This window comes from Synchytrium microbalum (assembly GCF_006535985.1).
Source record: "Synchytrium microbalum strain JEL517 chromosome Unknown SmJEL517_scf0013, whole genome shotgun sequence".
In the NCBI taxonomy this organism is placed as follows: domain Eukaryota; kingdom Fungi; phylum Chytridiomycota; class Chytridiomycetes; order Synchytriales; family Synchytriaceae; genus Synchytrium; species Synchytrium microbalum.
This window is the reverse complement of record NW_022158362.1, coordinates 475,730-493,681: the sequence shown is the minus strand read 5'-3', so window position 1 is coordinate 493,681 and position 17,952 is coordinate 475,730. Positions and strand designations below refer to the sequence as shown.

The following is a 17,952-nucleotide window of genomic DNA, read 5'->3' as shown; positions in this document are numbered from 1 at the left end:
GAGAGAAACAAGGCCCACTTTCCCCGATTGACACATCGCAAGTGTGCGCAATGATGTTAATGGTTGTCGTCACGTCGACTTTCAGTATGTAAGCTGAGTCCTAAAGGCTGACGATACGTATTTGTACGCTTGGCAGACGCGTCTCCCATATAGTTTATCCTCTCACTCCGTTTGTTGTTCAAAACCAAACGGCATATTAGACTTAAAAGTTCGTCATGACGAGGAAGCCCACATAGGAGATTAAAGGTCTTCATTTTCCGAGACAGGATTTTGCTTTGATCAATTTGGAGGAGGGCTCCAAACATTAACAAGCAGAGTCAATTTGAGTCTTTACTTTCAACACACAGTTTGCATTCGGCCAACATAGATAAACCTAGCATGAGTAGCAAGGCTGGTAATTTGGGCTCGCTGGTCGATGCACCTTCACAGCGTAATAAAGGAATGTCACCTGTAACTACCTCGCAGCCTCGGAAGGCATCAACAATGGCTGCAACATCTACAAAATCGACGGGAACAGCAGCACAACCAGCAACCACATCTACGAGACATACACCGCTGCCATCTAGTAAACCGCCACCTTCCAATCAACTATCGCCATCTAAACATATCTCACAACCGACACATGGTCAACGGTTTGCAGCTGTAACAACGCAGAGAGCAACTCCTGAATCTCGTGAAGAGCATACTCGGAGACCACGAAACGATGAAGGCGATGGTGATGTAAATATGCATGACTATGTACGGACGTCTTCATCAAATCCACCGGGACTAGTTGGTTATGGAAAACATAGTAGTAGTATGGGTCGAGGTAACGGCATACAACAGGCCGCCCCATCAACGAGCCAGTATTCATCGCCTAGATTCGGCGAAGATGATGACGACGACGATGATGACGATGACGACGATGAAATACTCGATGATATAACAGGTCAAAACGATGAACAAGAAATATCTGATTCATATGTATCTACAACAACAGGAACATCCTCATCCCTCGTATCCTGGATAACATGGTATTGCTCACTCCCAGGTCATGAGCTCTTCTTGGAAGTACCAGAGGATTTCATAGAAGATGACTTCAACTTAACGAATCTACAATCCGTAATACCATCGTATAGCTCCGCGCTCGACATGATTCTCGATATTGAACCTTCATCGCCAGCTCAAAATACAGTCTCGAGTGAGTCAAGTAGTAACAATACCGCCAGATCACCAACCGTTGAAACATCTGCAGAATTACTATATGGATTGCTGCACGCTCGATATATAGTAACTAAACCTGGACTTCAAACTATGGCTGATCGGCTGTCTGCTTGTGAATTTGGTAAATGTCCACGGTACGGTTGTGGTGGTGCCTCGGTAGTGCCATCTGGTAGATCTGATGCCGTAGGAGTAGATACTGTAAAAATGTTTTGTCCCAGATGTAGTGACTTGTATAATCCACGAGAGGTACGTATTGTGAACGAAAGTGCTCGTAAACAAGTATTGTTTACCTTTTCCAGTCGGTTTTTGCGTCACCCACTGCGCATCTAAACGCTATTCTTTCTTCTAGACGAGATATCACAGGATTGATGGAGCCTTCTTTGGAACAACTTTCCCACATCTCTTATTTTTAACCTTCCCGGAGCTAATACCGCCAATTATAAACCCTTCACGATTGCATAAACGCACACACCATCCAACATCTGAATCAGCAACCGAGAGCGATGCTCGTAGTGACAGAGATGAGGAAGCATCTAGTATTGAAGACCGTGGTGGACGAGACGAAGGAACTGAAATAGATGATTATGAGGGTGCACTCGATGAAGATACGAATAGTAATGTTATAGATCCAGAATCCGCACGTGGCAGTCGATTACCTAAACTACCGGACTATGCTTTATATGAACCAAGGATATTTGGATTTAGGGTATCTGAAAAGGCCAAAAATGGGCCAAGGATGCAGTGGCTTAGATATCGTGAATGAATAAACAACCAATCAACCTGAGAAGCCTTGTCTGATCGTCCAGCCTGTTTTATCAATCCAGAGAGTCTCTATGGATCCACGCTGCACGAGAGGCTGAGATACACTGTTTGAGAATCTTTTCTAAAATACAATACAGAAGCAGAAGTTGGTGAGTTCTGAGCACTATTGCTCCATTACTTTAACAAGCCGCTCGAAGCTTGCGACATTTTGGTTTCATCGGTTGTGAGGTTCTGGGTTTGTCGAATATGTGTTTAAGGCAAGGCGACTCCGCACTCCAGACGCGTAAGTAGTCAGAACGCCAATCCTGTAAAATTATGATCTTCGACAACGACAAATAAGACCAATAATGTGTCAATATGTACTTTGCTATATTCTTATAATGTTGCTGTGTTGGATATATACTTATATAGCAATTTCATGTCTTTTGTTTTGATGATTTTCGCCTTCATTTTCGTTGCATCCAAACTTCAACGTTGATGCGCTTCATACCCGCAACTTTTCAAACAATCAAACACGAGTGATATATATATACGATGTCAGGATCAGCAGCCATGGATATGCCTGAGTGGATCAAGGCCCTCTTTGCCAAAATCAAGAACGACCGAATCCTGCTCTACACCACCATTGGCCTGTCTGCCACAGCAATAACCGTTGGATCAGTCAGCGGTCTCGTATACTTAATGACCCGCTCAAAGCACGCCAAAATCCCAGGTCCAGTCTCCCATCCCATCCACGGAAACATGGACATCAAACCGTACGAACCAACTCGTGCCGCCCATGAATTCTTCACGGCCATGTTTAAACGATACGGATCCCCCATCATCCGTATCCAAAACGGACTACTCGCCAATGACTTTGAGTCGCTCTGGATTTCAGACGCTACCGAGGCTCGTCGTGTACTAACATCAAAAAAACAATTCATTAAAGCCGACTTCTTTTTACGCTCCTCTGGAATCGAACATGGACTTGTATCATTGAGCGGTGCTGAACACGATCGTCATCGCAACTTGCTCAAACCCGCATTGTCGACTCCACATTTGACTCAGATATGTATTGCGGCTGCTGATTTGACGAATGATTTGGTCCAGATTTGGATGGAGAAATGTGAGCAAGGGCCTGTGGATGTTGCTCCTGCATTCATGTCTATGGCTACGGATGTGCTTGGTCGTGTTTTCTTTGGATATGAGTTTGAGAATGTCGCTTCGTTGGGTGATGGTGTTAAACATGAATCGACGAGAGCGTTTATTGCTGCTGCGGATCATTGGAATGGGCTTGCTGGACTCGTAAGTCATTTCGGGGTATCCCGCTCCTTGCTTTTGCTCTCGTTAACTTCGCCATTCACAAGCGTTCAACAATAACAAAAAAAGATTCAACAATTTCTCTCTTATTAGCGAGCCATGAAATCTCGATGGATGTACTCGTACTACAAGTGTACCGACAAAGATGTGCAGTATGCTTTGGCTCCAATCTATGCGCTCTTCAAGAGCCTCATGGACGACAAACGTAAAGCTAAAGCAAGTGGATGTCCTGAAAAGCCAGAACAAGAAAAGGACTTGTTGGAGCGCTTGTTGAGTAAGGATCAAGAAGGTCAAGAGGTAAATGAACAAAAAAGTCGTCAATAGAATACGTTTTGTTGGAAACACAATCACCGACACCGATGTTTGTCTCATAGAAATTCAGTGATATTGAAATCATGGAAGAAATGATCTCATTCGTGAGTGCATCCGTAATATTTTGCTGATTTTGAAACTCAACCAACTTATGCAACAAACGTAGTACATTGCTGGACGTGAAACATCTGGAGCTACCATGACTTGGCTATTCTATGAACTCGCTCACAACCCCGAATTGATTCCCAAGGCTCAGCAAGAAATCGACGAGATCTTTGCTCAAGATGGTGCTATTACTTACGAGACTATTCCAAAGTTTAAGTAAGTTGATGTTCGCTAAAAGGAGATCGGAATTCATCAACGTTCTTTTTTTTGCTCTCTAACCGCCTCAAATTGTCTTTCCCAAAAGGTACCTGCAAAGAATTTTGAAAGAGACTCTCCGTCTCCACACTCCCCTCCCTCAATCCCAAAGTCGCAAAGCACTGGAAGACACCGAAGTCGCTGGCCAGAAAGTCCATGCCGGTACCCGTGTCATGGTCTATCTCCGTGCCATGCACTTGAACGAGCAGTACTGGCCTGAGCCATACAAGTTTGATCCTGAACGATTCAATCAAAAGCCAGATGATAATACGTACATGCCGTTTGGTGCTGGTGTTTATATGTGTAAGTTGCAACAAAACAAACCTGTAGCAACCCAATATACATATATCTATTTAAAACCATTTCTCACAACTTTTTCATTTAGGCATTGGTCAAAAAGTCGCTGAAACTGAAATCCTTACCGTGGTGGCCATCATTCTCCGCCACTTTGATATCGAGTTGGTTCCTGATCAAAAGTTCCAGACTGTGCAGGTTATTACTGTTCGACTCCGTGGTGGATTGATGCTGAAGTTGACGCCAAGAAAGAACAAAAGGCCTGTTAGAGAGTAGAATATTGATTGTGTGTGTCTTGAAGTTGGGAAATTGAATGATGTTGATGAAGGGACGGTTGATTCTTAATATGTGACTTTAATTTGAATTCAACAATATATATCTGACGGTTTTCAGTACCATGCTCTTGTTTACATTTACAGTTATTATTATAGCGCCCCAGAAGAATATTAAGCATTAACAGAACATTATCTACTACGGATCCAGACATTTTTCAAACAACCAAAATAGAAACAGTTTCAGACACTTATGTGCAACTTATTTCACTGATTCTCTCTCCCTACAACTCCTCCACACTGGGCTCTAAATACCCTGTCTTGGGACTCGACATTGTCGACGTCTGACGCGAACTACTAGCTGTGGAAGGCCTACTACGAGATCCTGCACTGCTATTAGTACCATCATCTGCTACCACACGTCGCCCAACACTACTTCGTGCCCTAAACAAATCCGATATCGACCGTCGTGGTCGCCCGTCATCCATATCCAACGTATCTTCCACGTCATCCGATACAGACCCGTCGCGTCCGCTCAACGTATCAACAGACCTAGATCTAGATTTACGATTCTTGCGTCCTGTTCTGTCGGAGTCACTCCCGGCCGGAGGGCTGCCCAGTGGCTGGATGAATGCGTGACGGGATGCTGCGAAGGCTCGTGAGAGGGCGCCTTGCCAGTCAATGTATTCGTAAGAGGTGTCACAGGTGAAGCGCATTTCCGTGCCATCTGACTACGTGAGATTTGTATGAATGTCAGCAAAAAAATGTATATATCGTGAACTAAATGAAGAGTACCATGAGAAGCCCAAAAGTACACGGAAGCTTGATTTCAGCTTCATCTCTCACAGCAGCTACTTGAGAAAAGTGAACAAACATACGGTGTTTTACTCCCACTATTAATACTGGGCATGCTGTCTACGAAGAAAAGCCGAATATAAGGGCAATCCATGGTGCATTCGTTTCCAGCAACACGTACCACAGACGAGAACGATATATGTCCAAGCGACACGATAGCACCCTCCTCTGTCAGACTAGGATCAGCATCAGCAATCTCTCCAAACACGAATCGTACATCCTCTGTAGTGGCAGGTGCAGCCAATACTAGAGATTTACGTCCACTGCCCATTCCTTTGCGAGACATTAGCCATCCCTTCCTGATGACTGAGGAAGATCCTGGTGGAGGCGGCATTGGCGATAACGGAGGTGCATCTGCGAATGAGATTCGACTTGAGTTTTTGGCAGGTTCTATCATGGCGACCTTTTTGGGTGGTCCAAGCATTATGGTCTCTGCTTTTAGGAAGTTTTGGGAAAGTGTTAGATACAGGTTGATCTGAGAAGGATTGCGATAGTTCTAGGTTTCCAAATGACTTTGACTGAGTATATTGTTCTCGTATGTTTCTTTTCTTGCCTGTTTAGTATCGGTGAGCCTTTCTTCGTTATATTTCGACTTTTCGTGAAGTGCGGACCAATGCGACAAATGCGACGAGCACGAGCATTACAGATTACAGGGGCACAGGCCCATTTCAGGTTGAAGAGTGATCAAAGAAGCACAGGGATAGCATACGATCAACGCGGAGTTTAGTGGGTATTCACGTTAGGCTTACTAGGCAATGGCTTCAAAATCAGAGAATCAGGTTTCTTGTTTTTCTCTACCCGAATTGGGCGTTGTAAGATTATGATAATATCTATGTACTCCAAAACTATAGGGTGATCATCAAGGCCAATGCACAAGTTACAAATGCTATTATGAGGGATACGTAAGAGGAATCAACGCCAAGAGTTGCTCCAGATTTTGATGTTGAAGTGTTGGCTACAGGACTTGGAGTGGGACTTGGGAATGCCAGAACTAGATTTGAAAATGAAGTCAGTCAAAAGGCGTTCTGGCATGGTTTGTTGTCATCTGCGAATCACCAAAACAGTGTACCTGGCAAAGCACTCTGTGGACAGTAGGATGCGTAACTGTCTGTGATATTGAAGGCAAAGCATCCGTACTGCGAGTAACTGGATGTATTTGTTCCGGAGCAATCCTAAGCAACAGCGGTCAAAATATAAGCTTCTGAAGTACAAAGGGTTGCAAATGCTTTCATACCGAAGTGCCAACAAAGGTTGTAGTCACGACAGCTCCGTTATTACAAGCTGTACGTTGCGAGCCTAAGGCTCCTTGCTTTTGGCAGTTTCCAGAGCTGAAGGTTTGCAAGTACATGGCTACAAAGCGAAAAATCGATGTCAGCTTTTGATTAGTATAATAGTATAAGGGTATTACAACAACATACTGCTAGAGTTGGCACAAGTCGAAGCATTGAATCTCGAAGACACGACAAATGTGCCAAGTGTTTCGTTAGGCGCCCAGCTCCCAAAAGTTGTATTCAGACAATGTGAATTGAATGACGAGTATTGTGTGCCGTTGATCTGCGTGCAGGTGCTACGTGGTTTTTGTACAGAGAGCGTTAGTTCAAAGTGGTAAACCGACTAATGGTGTGCACAGCGATTTGAAGCATCCGGCGAAAGGTAGCGAAACTTGCAGTGATTGACACTTTAGCCCCAACGTACCTGTTGACCCCTTGGGTCGAGATGCCATTGTAGTCACTGCAGTTTTTAGCAGCAGGTCGTGCCAAGATCTGGAGGATGGTTGTGCAGTTTGCATCCAGGTAATCGTATTCAACAAAAGTGTTGGCTTGAGCGTTTGCTACAGTCAATATTGCCAATAGGACGAATGCTTTCAGCAACATTGTTGGGTTGAAGCTATATCTAGCAAATGTCGTGGAGTGTCCTCTAACTGTGGCGAGAATTGCGAATAAGGAGAGAGACTGGAATAACATTCAGAGATGGCTAGAGTACTGATCTGTATTGCTGGTGGAGGAAGTAAGCCTTTGACTGCTAATTGGGGCTGAATCACGAATTTCAACCACACACAGCCAAGACGATCGAAAGCAAAGAGGTGATGCTTATAGCCAGAGTACAATGATTCAAGACTTGCCTTGTAACGAGACTCAGTCCTTTGTCAACCACACTCGCCTACGCTAAAACCGAAATTTGAAACTCAGCGTTCTGCGACCGAATCTTCGATTGCAGCAGCATTTTCTGACTTTATCGCGTAACTTTCCAAGCTTATTTAAAACAAATTTCATTGCTATGTGCGCTCCTGCTTTCTGCATTGAAAGATTCAACGTGTTTTTCTAAAAGGAAGGTTGCCGTCTTTCCCAGACACCACTCCTTGTTCATCAGCAGGTCAGTTAACGTGCAATTTAAACCATAGAAGATTGAATTTATAGTCTTATAACGTGGTTGATTAGACGCAATTTCCCTTTCTCTCCTCCTTCACATGCTGACTTGCTGACATCACTTGCCATTTTCAAACCAACGCAAAAACAACCAAAAACAGCCATAATGAGCTTCCGAGATTTGGTAGACGGCGGTGCCGACTGCGGGCCAAGCAACTCGCTATCGCAGTTTGCAAAGAACTTTGATCAGGACCGCTCTCTTCAACGAGTAAGTACTCCACGACCTTGATGTTGCACCATAACACACAATGACATTAGAGTGATCATCGCAATATAACTGACACTATCTTATTAGGACTCCTTCCTTCCAGATGATCCACTAGCACATGCTGGTCCTAGTCAGGTATGCACAAGCTGCTCTACTCTGCTCAATAAACTGTTGAACCGGTGATTGCATTTCGTTTGGAGCTGACGCAATCGCATGACTTTTCATCGTAGCGGCCAGGAAGAGCTGGAGACTTTGACAACCAGGTATACTTATCACATTGGTTGATTGATTTGCTCCAACACTTGTGGTTCTTTTGTGCTGTGTGGTGACAAAAATGACGTCCTTTTCAACCAACATTCCTCTTTATCCATAGTTTGCTGAAGAGTTTTTTGCTCAACAACGTATGCAGAATGGTGGTGGAGCTGGGCCTGAGGCATTCCAATTTCATGATATGAGAGGAGAGCTCTCGAATCTGATACCTCGTGGCGGTCCTGAGGGTGAAGGTGTGTCTGCAATCGCGTATGGGTCTATGAAGGACCTTGACAATTGCATTTCAATCCTTGTCTCGCACATTGGATGTGTGAAACGTGTGCAAATGCACTATTTGGGTACACCTTCTCCCTTTTTTGCCTCCCACTCATTTATTCTCTTCTACAGAATGGGCAAATGACTTTGAAAAGTTCCAACATACTCAACCTCATCCCGCCGAATTCGATGCTGCATATCACGAGGCATTCCATGCTCCAGCTCCACAGGACTGGGCTCACGAATTCCATCAACATCAAATGCCCGGTCAAGCTCGCATCACAGAAATCGACTCTGAATTCGAACAGGCATTCGCCCAGCACTCACAGGCTCATCTAGAGGACGAATGGTCTAATCAATTCGCTGAAGCACAACGATCTCTGTCGGACAAGGGTAAAGGAAAAGCCCTCTCATCAGACGAACTCACTGCCATGTTTGAACAATATCAAGCTGGTGGCGATGGTGTAGAATCAGCAGACTTTTTTGAAAAGTTTAATGAAACATGGAAGAATATGAATCGAGATGGGGAGGAAGCTCCTGCATCTTGGGATGGTGAATATGACGACTTTTTAAAGGAAGTCAACAATCAGTCATCGTCCTTTGACCCAGATCCAGTAACAGCTCCACTAGCTCCATATACATTCGAAACCGAAAACCACTTCTTGGATCATCCAGATCCAATGAGCGAAGGAATCCGTCTAATGGAGAACGGTGGTAGTCTATCAGAAGCTGCACTAGCATTGGAAGCAGCTGTACAACGAGAACCCAATAACTCTGAAGCTTGGGCCAGACTAGGTATCGTACAGGCCGAAAACGAAAAAGAAGAACCAGCCATCGCTGCTTTGCAACGAGCAGTCCAAGAAGACCCCAATAATTTGAGCGCCTTGATGGGTCTCGCCGTATCATATACTAATGAAGCCCAAGATTTACAAGCTTATACTACGTTGGAACGATGGATTGCTTCGGCATACCCTGATATTGCTGCCAATGCACCACCACAAACCGCACCACCTGGCATGACTAGTGCACAGGACTTACATAAACGTGTCACTGCTCAGTTCTTGGAGGCTGCCAGACGTGGCCGCCCAGGATCGGGTGATTTGGACGCTGATGTCCAAGTAGGATTAGGTGTGCTGTTTTATAATTCAGGAGATTATGATAAGGCTGTTGATTGCTTCACTGCTGGATTGAGTGCTAGACCTAAAGATTACTTGCTCTGGAACCGTTTGGGTGCTACTTTGGCCAACTCTGGACGAAGTAAGTGGTTGTGATAACAGACCTTGAAATTGAACAAACCCCGGTCTCTTGATGCCATCACTTGTCAGGCGTCTAACAATATCTTCATTTCTTCTAACAGGCGAAGATGCCATTGAAGCATACTATAAAGCTCTGGAAATCAAACCATCATTTGTCCGTGGTCGTTACAACCTTGGTGTATCTTGCATCAACATTGGTGTATATCACGAAGCCGCTGAACACTTGTTGGGTGCTCTGTCTATGCATGTAGTAGGTTCAGGTCAAGGAACCAACGTTTCCAACAACTTGTGGGAAACACTACGACGCACATTCATACTTATGGAACGACGCGATTTGGCAGACAAGGTGAGAATCGCATACAGTGTTGATGTGATGAGCTGAGGTTGATGGAATGCTCATCGTGATCTCGTTTTACATAGGCAACTAACGCACAAGATATTGGCGTTTTCCGAGGTGAATTCGAGTTCTAGAGTTAGATCTTTGTATTGCGCACCACTCAAAAAATTAAACGTTGAGCCTCTTTTTTTTAAAATGTTGGTTACACGTTTGCTGAGCTTGACGATCTAAATCCAAAAAACCCACAAAATGTATTTCGTGAGAAGGAGGATACTGGTGATAGGGAGAACATATTTTCAGCAGCGGAGACACAGAACTAGTGCGCCGCCAAACTTGACACGATGGCAATCGCTGCAAACGCCATATCAAGTGCTTGAGCTGGATAAAACAAGCTCGAATGGTATCACCATCTTTTGGTTGCACTTGCGCTCACGTAGTTTTGACTAACTGATACATTTGCAAATAGCTGAAATCAAATCTCAGTACTATAAGGTACATGCCCTTGCACTCCGATCTTTGACAGTTCGTCAATACATCAACTTCATGAGGCAGTTTCGGAACAAGCTTGATGAAAGCCTCATATCGAGATCTTTATTCAAGAAATCATCATTGTCAACATGTTTCTTACAAGAATTCCTCCTTTCAGCTCTCCATGATCCACCACCCAGACAGAACACTAGCTGCATCACCAGAAGAACGTCTGAAATCAAACAGTACGCTAATCCCACAGAACCTACTATTTATTTAGCTTGTCATTAACGGCTTTTTCCTTACCTAGCTACATTCGCACTGATACAATCCGCCTACGAACTCCTCTCCACAAACCGACAAGCATACGACGATGGGCTGCTCGACCCACCAACATACTCGAACTACGCGGCTGGATCTGCGGCTGGATCGCCGGCTACTGCTGATGCGGACGATGTGTTTAAGGATAAGTATAGGGGGCATGCAGGGCCTGGGTTGGGTAAACATGTCATTCAAAAGGTGTATTAGCGGGGTTTTTGCGCAATGCTGATATGGTATTTTTGTATAGGTATTGATTTGCGGATGCTGATACCGTGGGCGATAGGTTTCAGTGGGCTGGTGGTGTCTGGGTTTGCCGGTGCTGCGTATCTGCTTTTCGTGAGGGAGCAGGAGGAGGTAAGGGAATTTTTTAGCTGTACTGTTGAATGATTGTCTTTGATTGTTAGACTCAAACAAATCTACTGCAAATGTTAGGAGGAGGCATGGAGGACCTGGCATGGAGAGAGGAAGAAGGAGGGGATTTCAAAGGCGTTGGGCTGGAGGACGTGAAAGTCTTGGGCCAAGTAAATAGTAGTGTGATGCAAGACGTGGGATCTCTTTTAAAATATTCGCTGATTCGCTTATAGTATGGCAACTCTGTACATTCTTTTTGCACACAAACAAGTCAGTTTAAATAAGGATCTTTTTACTAGAAATAGTTTTACACACAAGTCAAGTCTGGCAGAGTTATTTATATTATATATGAGTCAGGGATCTCTACTCCTTCTTTGGCTTCTTGTTATATGGGTCTTGTGATGGACCATACGCCAGCCATAGTTCCGCGATGGGGAGTGTGAGGAAGGGTGATGCTAGCGTAATGTCTAACGTTGTAGAAACAGGCCTTAGCTCTACAATGTCTAGCACAACAAAAAAAGCCATCAAGGAACTCACAATTAAACGCATCATTCTCTTGCATAAACGTCAGCGCCCCAGCAGCCTGTTTAGGTATCGACTTGGACTTTGCAGCGACTATGAAAGGAACAGCCAGCAGCCTCAGCACACCAACAGTATAACCTGCAACTGTGTGTCTCACAATCCACCGCCGATGCTCCCTATACTTTCTACTCACGGCCGTCTCATATGCGTGATATCCCGTATACAAGAACCAGATCGAGAGGACGTAACTAAACAGCGAGACGATCGGAACTCCCATCCGTGTTTTGCCAAACGCCATGCCCAGGAGCGGGAAGAGAGAGCCTGAGATGCCAAGTGACAGAGAGCATATGAGGAAGAGGTAGCCCATGAAGCGGTGTAGCTTTGGGAATTGTGTACGGAAGTTCTAGGAAGAAAGAGAGGAAGGGTTGAGCAAGTTGAATCATTCGAACAAAAGCAGCAATGGTGTTTTAGCGTCCATACAATACTGAATTGAAAGGGCGCAACAAGACTCCATATGACAGCTGGCATGATATGCATGTTCATAGACACGATAGGGTGTCTCCAGTAGTGTATGAATGGTGGATCGCCGTCTAATCAACAAACAATGGGCAGTCAGCTTCGTTCCCCAAACACTCTGCAAGGTTCACGACGTACTAGAGTGTCGAAATCCCATATCAAATCTCGTAGATTCTCGCATCTTTTGCACAAAGGCGGCCTTTTCATCAGGAGAGAGGCTGTACAGTTTCAATTGGTTGTATGCTGAGGTGATTAGCGTGACGCTCAACCACCCTTCCATAAATTTGGCCATTCCGTCAGCTATGTAGCCAATGGGGGATAGCTTTGATTCTACTGCCATGGTTGGTAGGTGATGTTGATTGTGAGCTGGACGTTGATGTTGATGTATCCAATTCGTGTTGCCGAGCGTCAAGAGAGAAGCTCCGAGTTCTCGGTGTCTCAGACTTTGGTTACCAGAATAATACTGATCCTGATTAGCCTTGTGCGAATAGAGTTGTGCTATACATAAGAACACGTAACAAAACGTTGGATCTCAATACCTCAAAGTAAGCTGATGCAGAACCCACAAACCACGCTTCAACCAGACAAAGGGAAACGTACCAGATGGATTCTATGCTAGAGAACCGTGGAATCCCGTCACTGTAGTTCGTTCAAGCGTGTAACTGCAAAACGTGGCAACTGGAAAAGTCACATCCGCAAAAGGTCGTATCGCATCGTGACAATAACAACAATCGGTTGAAAATGATCTAGCAGCTGTCAGACGTTTACGAACTCTGTTGACGCTTGAAAAATTGTGGAACGCGTCCACGATCTCGAAAAACGTAGTAAGGTAGCTCTTCCACGGAAGTTGATCAACGAAATAGACTACTCCACAGAGCTCGTTATTACAACCACTGCTGTGATCATCATGACGATAATATGATATTGCGTATTACAAAGACCAACTACTACGCGATACAGAAAGTTCCTGACCTATATCGTTGGTGACCTTGTCTGCCTTATCGCCACTGATCAGCAGGGGATACCTCAATGGACTGACTAGATGTTGTCGGAGCAATAACGCAGCCGTCGCAAGGGGCTCGATAGGTGCTCCCCCAAAGCTTCTCTCTGCGACGAGGTCATCGCTTCGGTTGATAGCCCCAACCACATCAAACAGCCACTCTCGCTGAGAGCTCCTCATTGACGAGATTGTTTGGAACTTTCCATGAAATATGCTATAGTAAGTTGGGCGAGAGCACGCAGATACAGCAGTTCAACAAAGAGGGTGAAAGTGAAGATTGAAACTTGGGAACTAGCATGCGGGGAGGAGCGGAGAGCAAGAGGATAGAGTACCAGCAGCACTACGTGATGAAGTATAGGAACCATGAGCTCCCAACCTACGAGTTCAGTGCGTGTCAGTGATTTTGGATGTGTTGCCGCTGATGCCAAATGTTGGACATTCATGAGACAATACCCATACAAGACAAGGACGGATCGGCTTTCTACATGTAGATCTAGCATACAGGGGTAGCGGGTCTTCTTGAAATCAATCTACTGGTGATGAAATCAGCATTTGATCAGTACAATCGTTTTTGACGGCAAAAAAACGATGCAAATCAAGGCGTACCTGATATGGCAGAACCAGCTCCATGATAGCGAGTATGGTTCATCCGGTCCCGAGACGTTGAATCTTGCTTTCTCCCACCTCCCTGTTGGATATGGCATTTTCTTGGAGTTTTTTGACGAAGAGTTGAGAGTTCAGTTCGTGGAGTAACTTGAATATTGACAAACTACAAACAAGCAAAACGGAGGGTACGTCGACTCATCGTTTCTATGTTGACATCATCTTCGCAAATTAGATTTCCAAACCCTCTCAATTCAAGCAGCTGCAGCAAGTGTCAAACTAACAGATCAGTAGAAATTATAGAGGCCGACTACAATATCTAGATCACATCGTGCCAGCATGCAATCAATACTGAAGAAGGCTCAAAAGAAGCCCTCGACTTTAAAATCCGAAGAACTTTTGTCTGGTGTCAAAAAGCTCTATGAAGAAGGTAAGCGTACGCTGTGATTTAGACCGCAAAACGTATTTTCGAGTTTTCGGCAAGCGATCCAGCTTCTCTTCAATACGATACAGCCCCTCCCACACTCTCTGCTCACAAACATCAACTTTTTTTTTCACAGCTGTTACAACTGATTCAACAACCACCACACCACTCCCTACTATTTACACAGAAGGATTCGGATCAGAGCAAATATGGGAGCAACTCCAGCTTCTAAATAAGCCCGTGTTGCAGCGTACAACCCCAGCTGTAGCAACAGCCAATAAAGTAAACGGTGCAAAGATCGCTCCAGTGCCCACAAACCCTGAAGAGTCTTCATCTTCGAATGGTGACGATGAGGACGATATGAGTGGCTCAGATGACTTTGCCGGACTCGAAGAACTGGAAGGGCTTGAAGAAGAGACTGGTGAAAATAGTGATGATGACGACGAGGATCAAGACGATTTCGAAGAAGATATGCCTTCAGAACAAGGCGACGAAGATAATCTGGACGAAGACGATGAAGATAATCTACCAAAGTCATCAATGAAGAAACGTAAATCACCTGTTGACGATGCCTTCTTTTCTCTGCAAGACATGGAGGATTTCGCTGAACGTGCTGAGGCACGGGATATGAAACGAGCTAGGACGGATAAAGTAGATGATGATGATGAGTTTGATTTGGGAGAAGGGTTTTTGGGTATGGATCCAGATCAGTTGCATGATAGTGATCAAGAAGATGATGACGATGATGAGGATTTGGAGCGTATGGATGCGGGTGATGATAATGCAAATGGTATGTGCAATTCGAAATCAAATTATTCCATTTTTTTGTCTTTTGCTGTTTGCTCTTCACAGTAACAATGTTCCTCGCGCAGATATCATGTATGAAGATTTCTTCGGACCACGAGAAACAGCGTCTCGTAAACCTCAAAAGGCATTTACAGACAAGATGTCTCGTAAACTGTCTAGAGAAAATCGAAACGAATATGAAAAGTTGAAGGAAGATACCAACATAGCGGAGGGTCTAGAAGATGAAGACGACGAAGACGAAGAAGAACCCACTATCAGTAGTAAGAAACCATCAAAAATCACCGACATCTTCAACTTGGACGACCCATCAACATCAGCCATGTCCAACTTTGAAAAAGATCAAGCCCGGTTATCGAAACAAATTGCAACATTGGAAGCTGAAGCTATGGCACCCAAGCATTGGGCGCTAACGGGTGAAATCTCTGCCAAACATAGACCCGTAGATTCGCTATTGCAAGAAGTATTAGATATAGAACCAGGCTCGAAACCTGTACCAATTCCAACCGAAGAAACGACTATCGCACTTGAGGATTTGATCAAACAACGTATCCGAGATTCCGCATTTGACGATGTGGAACGTAAAGCACCAGCAGTTGAAAAGACATATGATCCCAATAGACGATTCGAATTGAATGAAAGCAAGCCAAACAAGTCGTTGGCTGAAGAGTATGAATCAGAGTATCTGAAACAGACTATGGGAAATACGCCGACCGTTAAAGATGCAGCACTGAAAGCCAGCCATGATGAAATCAGCACCTTGTTTAAATCACTATGTAATGATCTGGATGTATTATCTAATTGGCACTTTGCTCCCAAACCTGCTCGTGACGAGCTAACGGTAATGCCTCTGCCCTCTGTGCCAGCTATATCGCTAGAAGAGGCCATACCAGCAGGTGTATCGGACGGTCAGTTGGCCGCACCAAAGGAAGTATATAGTGGTAAAACAACGAAAGGTGCTTCAGAAATGGAGGCATCAGACAAGAAACGGATCCGAACTACAAAACAAAGGCTCTTTAAACGTCGTAAAGTTGAAAAGGCGCAACGAGAACGGGATTTGGAAGCCCTTGCCAAGAAATCTATTGGTGGTCATGGAACTGGCAAGAAGTTGCAAAAGGCGGCTCTTGAACAACTCATGCATAAATCTAATGTCACTATTATTGGTGATAGTAAAGTGCTTAAAGGTGGTAAAGATATTAGAAACAAAGGGGCTGGGAAACGCAAGCTGGCGGATATCGTTGAACGTGGTGGTTCAGTCAAGTCCAAAAAGAATGATACGTCGGGTATGGATGGCAACATGCTACGACTGTAAAATGTAAAGTTTTGCTTTTAATATAATCAAATTCTTGCACTAATGACTACTACAATTTTGCTTCTTCGGCATACATTGCACATGCAGGGCATTGGTATCCGTGACTTGCGTGAGCACTGAATCCTGCTCCACTTGCTCCATCTGTTCCACTTCCACCGCCAGGGCTCTTCTCGCCCTCAGAATCTGATGCATCAGCTGTAGGCTCGTCGCGTACAAACATGTTAAACTTCTTTTCACGCCCAATTGAAGTATGAGAACCATGCCCGGGTATAACTTTAACGTCGTTGGGTAGCGCGTATAGCTTGGATTTAATTGATTCTTCGATTGTGTGGAAGTTTCCTCCAGGTAAGTCGGTTCGGCCAACGGAACCTCTGTAAAGCCAGTGTCAGTGTGTTGAAAGGTTGAGTTTTACAAATTTAAGACTCACGCAAAGAGAGTATCACCAGCACAAACAAGGTTTGCAGATGGGAAGTAGAACGAGCTTGATCCAGGAGTATGACCTGAGTAGTTTAATAACTTTAGCACTGTCTAAAGTACGATACACGTAGAAACCTAGGAGATGCTACACACCTGGAGTATGTATTATCTTCCCAACGACCTCACCATCCAACTCAATATCTTCACCCCCATCAAAGTAAACGTCAGCTTCACCAACTTCAGCTTCAGGGTTGAGTTTATATCCAAAACGTTCGACCTGTTTAGCCATATTCACAATCATGGCCTTGTCATTCTTGTGAATGAGCAGTTCAGCTTGAGTTGCCTTTCGCAGCACTCCAGAACCGAGAATATGGTCAAAATGGCCATGCGTGTGGTAGACCTTTTTTGAGACAAGTTCAGCTGTTTTAAGTTTGGGTCAGAGACATGGTTGCAAGGTTTGCTACCTTTTTGATTGTGAGCTTCAATTTCAAGGCAGCTTCCATTATGGGATCAATGTCTCCACCAGGATCAACACAGATAGCCTGCAGTTGAAAGTCGATGGAAGCTTTAGTTGACAATGATCGATCATGGAATATTGCGAGAGTTTCAAGCACGTACACTGCCAGAAGGGAAACCTATCACAGTGCAATTGGTTTGAAGTGGACCAATAATCACGACATCGTATTCTAAGGCCATTATTCAGGCAGCAGTGTGGTCTAGCAGATAATCAGCTTCAAATATCAAGCTCTGTTCTTATGGGTGAGTGTGTTTACTAGGAGCGACCGTTCGTTCTTTTTTATGTTTGGTTCTACCAGTGCTACAGAGAGAACACATCTAAACAGGCTCAACACAGCGAATTTGAACGAAAGAGAGGCCTCACCTGATTTTCTATAGTGTCCAGTAAGCGCATTCCACGAAATAGTTAGTGGACCTGCTATTGGCGTGTCTCTTGTCGCAAGAAGCTAGTGAGAGTAAGTGGTTTTCTTTTGAACCATTTCAGCGCTCAAAACATCCATCTAACGCTCAATGAGCAAGGATCCGAACACTAACTAGAGAATGGATGCACTATGGGCCATGCTCCGTGATACCGTTTCAAATGGAACGG

General features: G+C 44.5%; 5 protein-coding genes across 5 annotated transcripts; 4 read left to right on the top strand and 1 right to left on the bottom strand.

The window, feature by feature from the left end:
• Positions 1-378: 378 nt before the first annotated feature.
• On the top strand, positions 379-1,966 carry SmJEL517_g02922 (uncharacterized protein; the record flags this gene model as incomplete). Its single annotated transcript, XM_031168850.1, has 2 exons — positions 379-1,449; positions 1,553-1,966. The coding sequence occupies 2 exons, from the start codon at positions 379-381 to the stop codon at positions 1,964-1,966; spliced, it is 1,485 nt and encodes a 494-aa protein (XP_031025240.1).
• A 533-nt stretch (positions 1,967-2,499) lies between these two features.
• Positions 2,500-4,506, top strand: SmJEL517_g02921 (uncharacterized protein; the record flags this gene model as incomplete). Its single annotated transcript, XM_031168849.1, has 6 exons — positions 2,500-3,249; positions 3,358-3,561; positions 3,639-3,680; positions 3,743-3,897; positions 3,986-4,239; positions 4,322-4,506. The coding sequence occupies 6 exons, from the start codon at positions 2,500-2,502 to the stop codon at positions 4,504-4,506; spliced, it is 1,590 nt and encodes a 529-aa protein (XP_031025247.1).
• A 3,383-nt stretch (positions 4,507-7,889) lies between these two features.
• SmJEL517_g02920 (uncharacterized protein) lies at positions 7,890-10,243 on the top strand (the record flags this gene model as incomplete). The annotated part of the gene is made up of 7 exons (XM_031168848.1): positions 7,890-7,991; positions 8,079-8,126; positions 8,222-8,254; positions 8,365-8,494; positions 8,649-9,773; positions 9,874-10,118; positions 10,193-10,243. The coding sequence occupies 7 exons, from the start codon at positions 7,890-7,892 to the stop codon at positions 10,241-10,243; spliced, it is 1,734 nt and encodes a 577-aa protein (XP_031025246.1).
• Positions 10,244-14,229: 3,986 nt separating this feature from the next.
• On the top strand, positions 14,230-16,430 carry SmJEL517_g02919 (uncharacterized protein; the record flags this gene model as incomplete). Its single annotated transcript, XM_031168847.1, has 3 exons — positions 14,230-14,320; positions 14,451-15,104; positions 15,187-16,430. The coding sequence occupies 3 exons, from the start codon at positions 14,230-14,232 to the stop codon at positions 16,428-16,430; spliced, it is 1,989 nt and encodes a 662-aa protein (XP_031025170.1).
• Positions 16,431-16,479: 49 nt separating this feature from the next.
• SmJEL517_g02918 (uncharacterized protein) lies at positions 16,480-17,543 on the bottom strand (the record flags this gene model as incomplete). Its single annotated transcript, XM_031168846.1, has 5 exons — positions 16,480-16,801; positions 16,858-16,930; positions 17,001-17,247; positions 17,312-17,389; positions 17,466-17,543. 5 exons carry the CDS (start codon positions 17,541-17,543, stop codon positions 16,480-16,482), a joined length of 798 nt encoding a protein of 265 aa, XP_031025171.1.
• Positions 17,544-17,952: the final 409 nt, after the last annotated feature.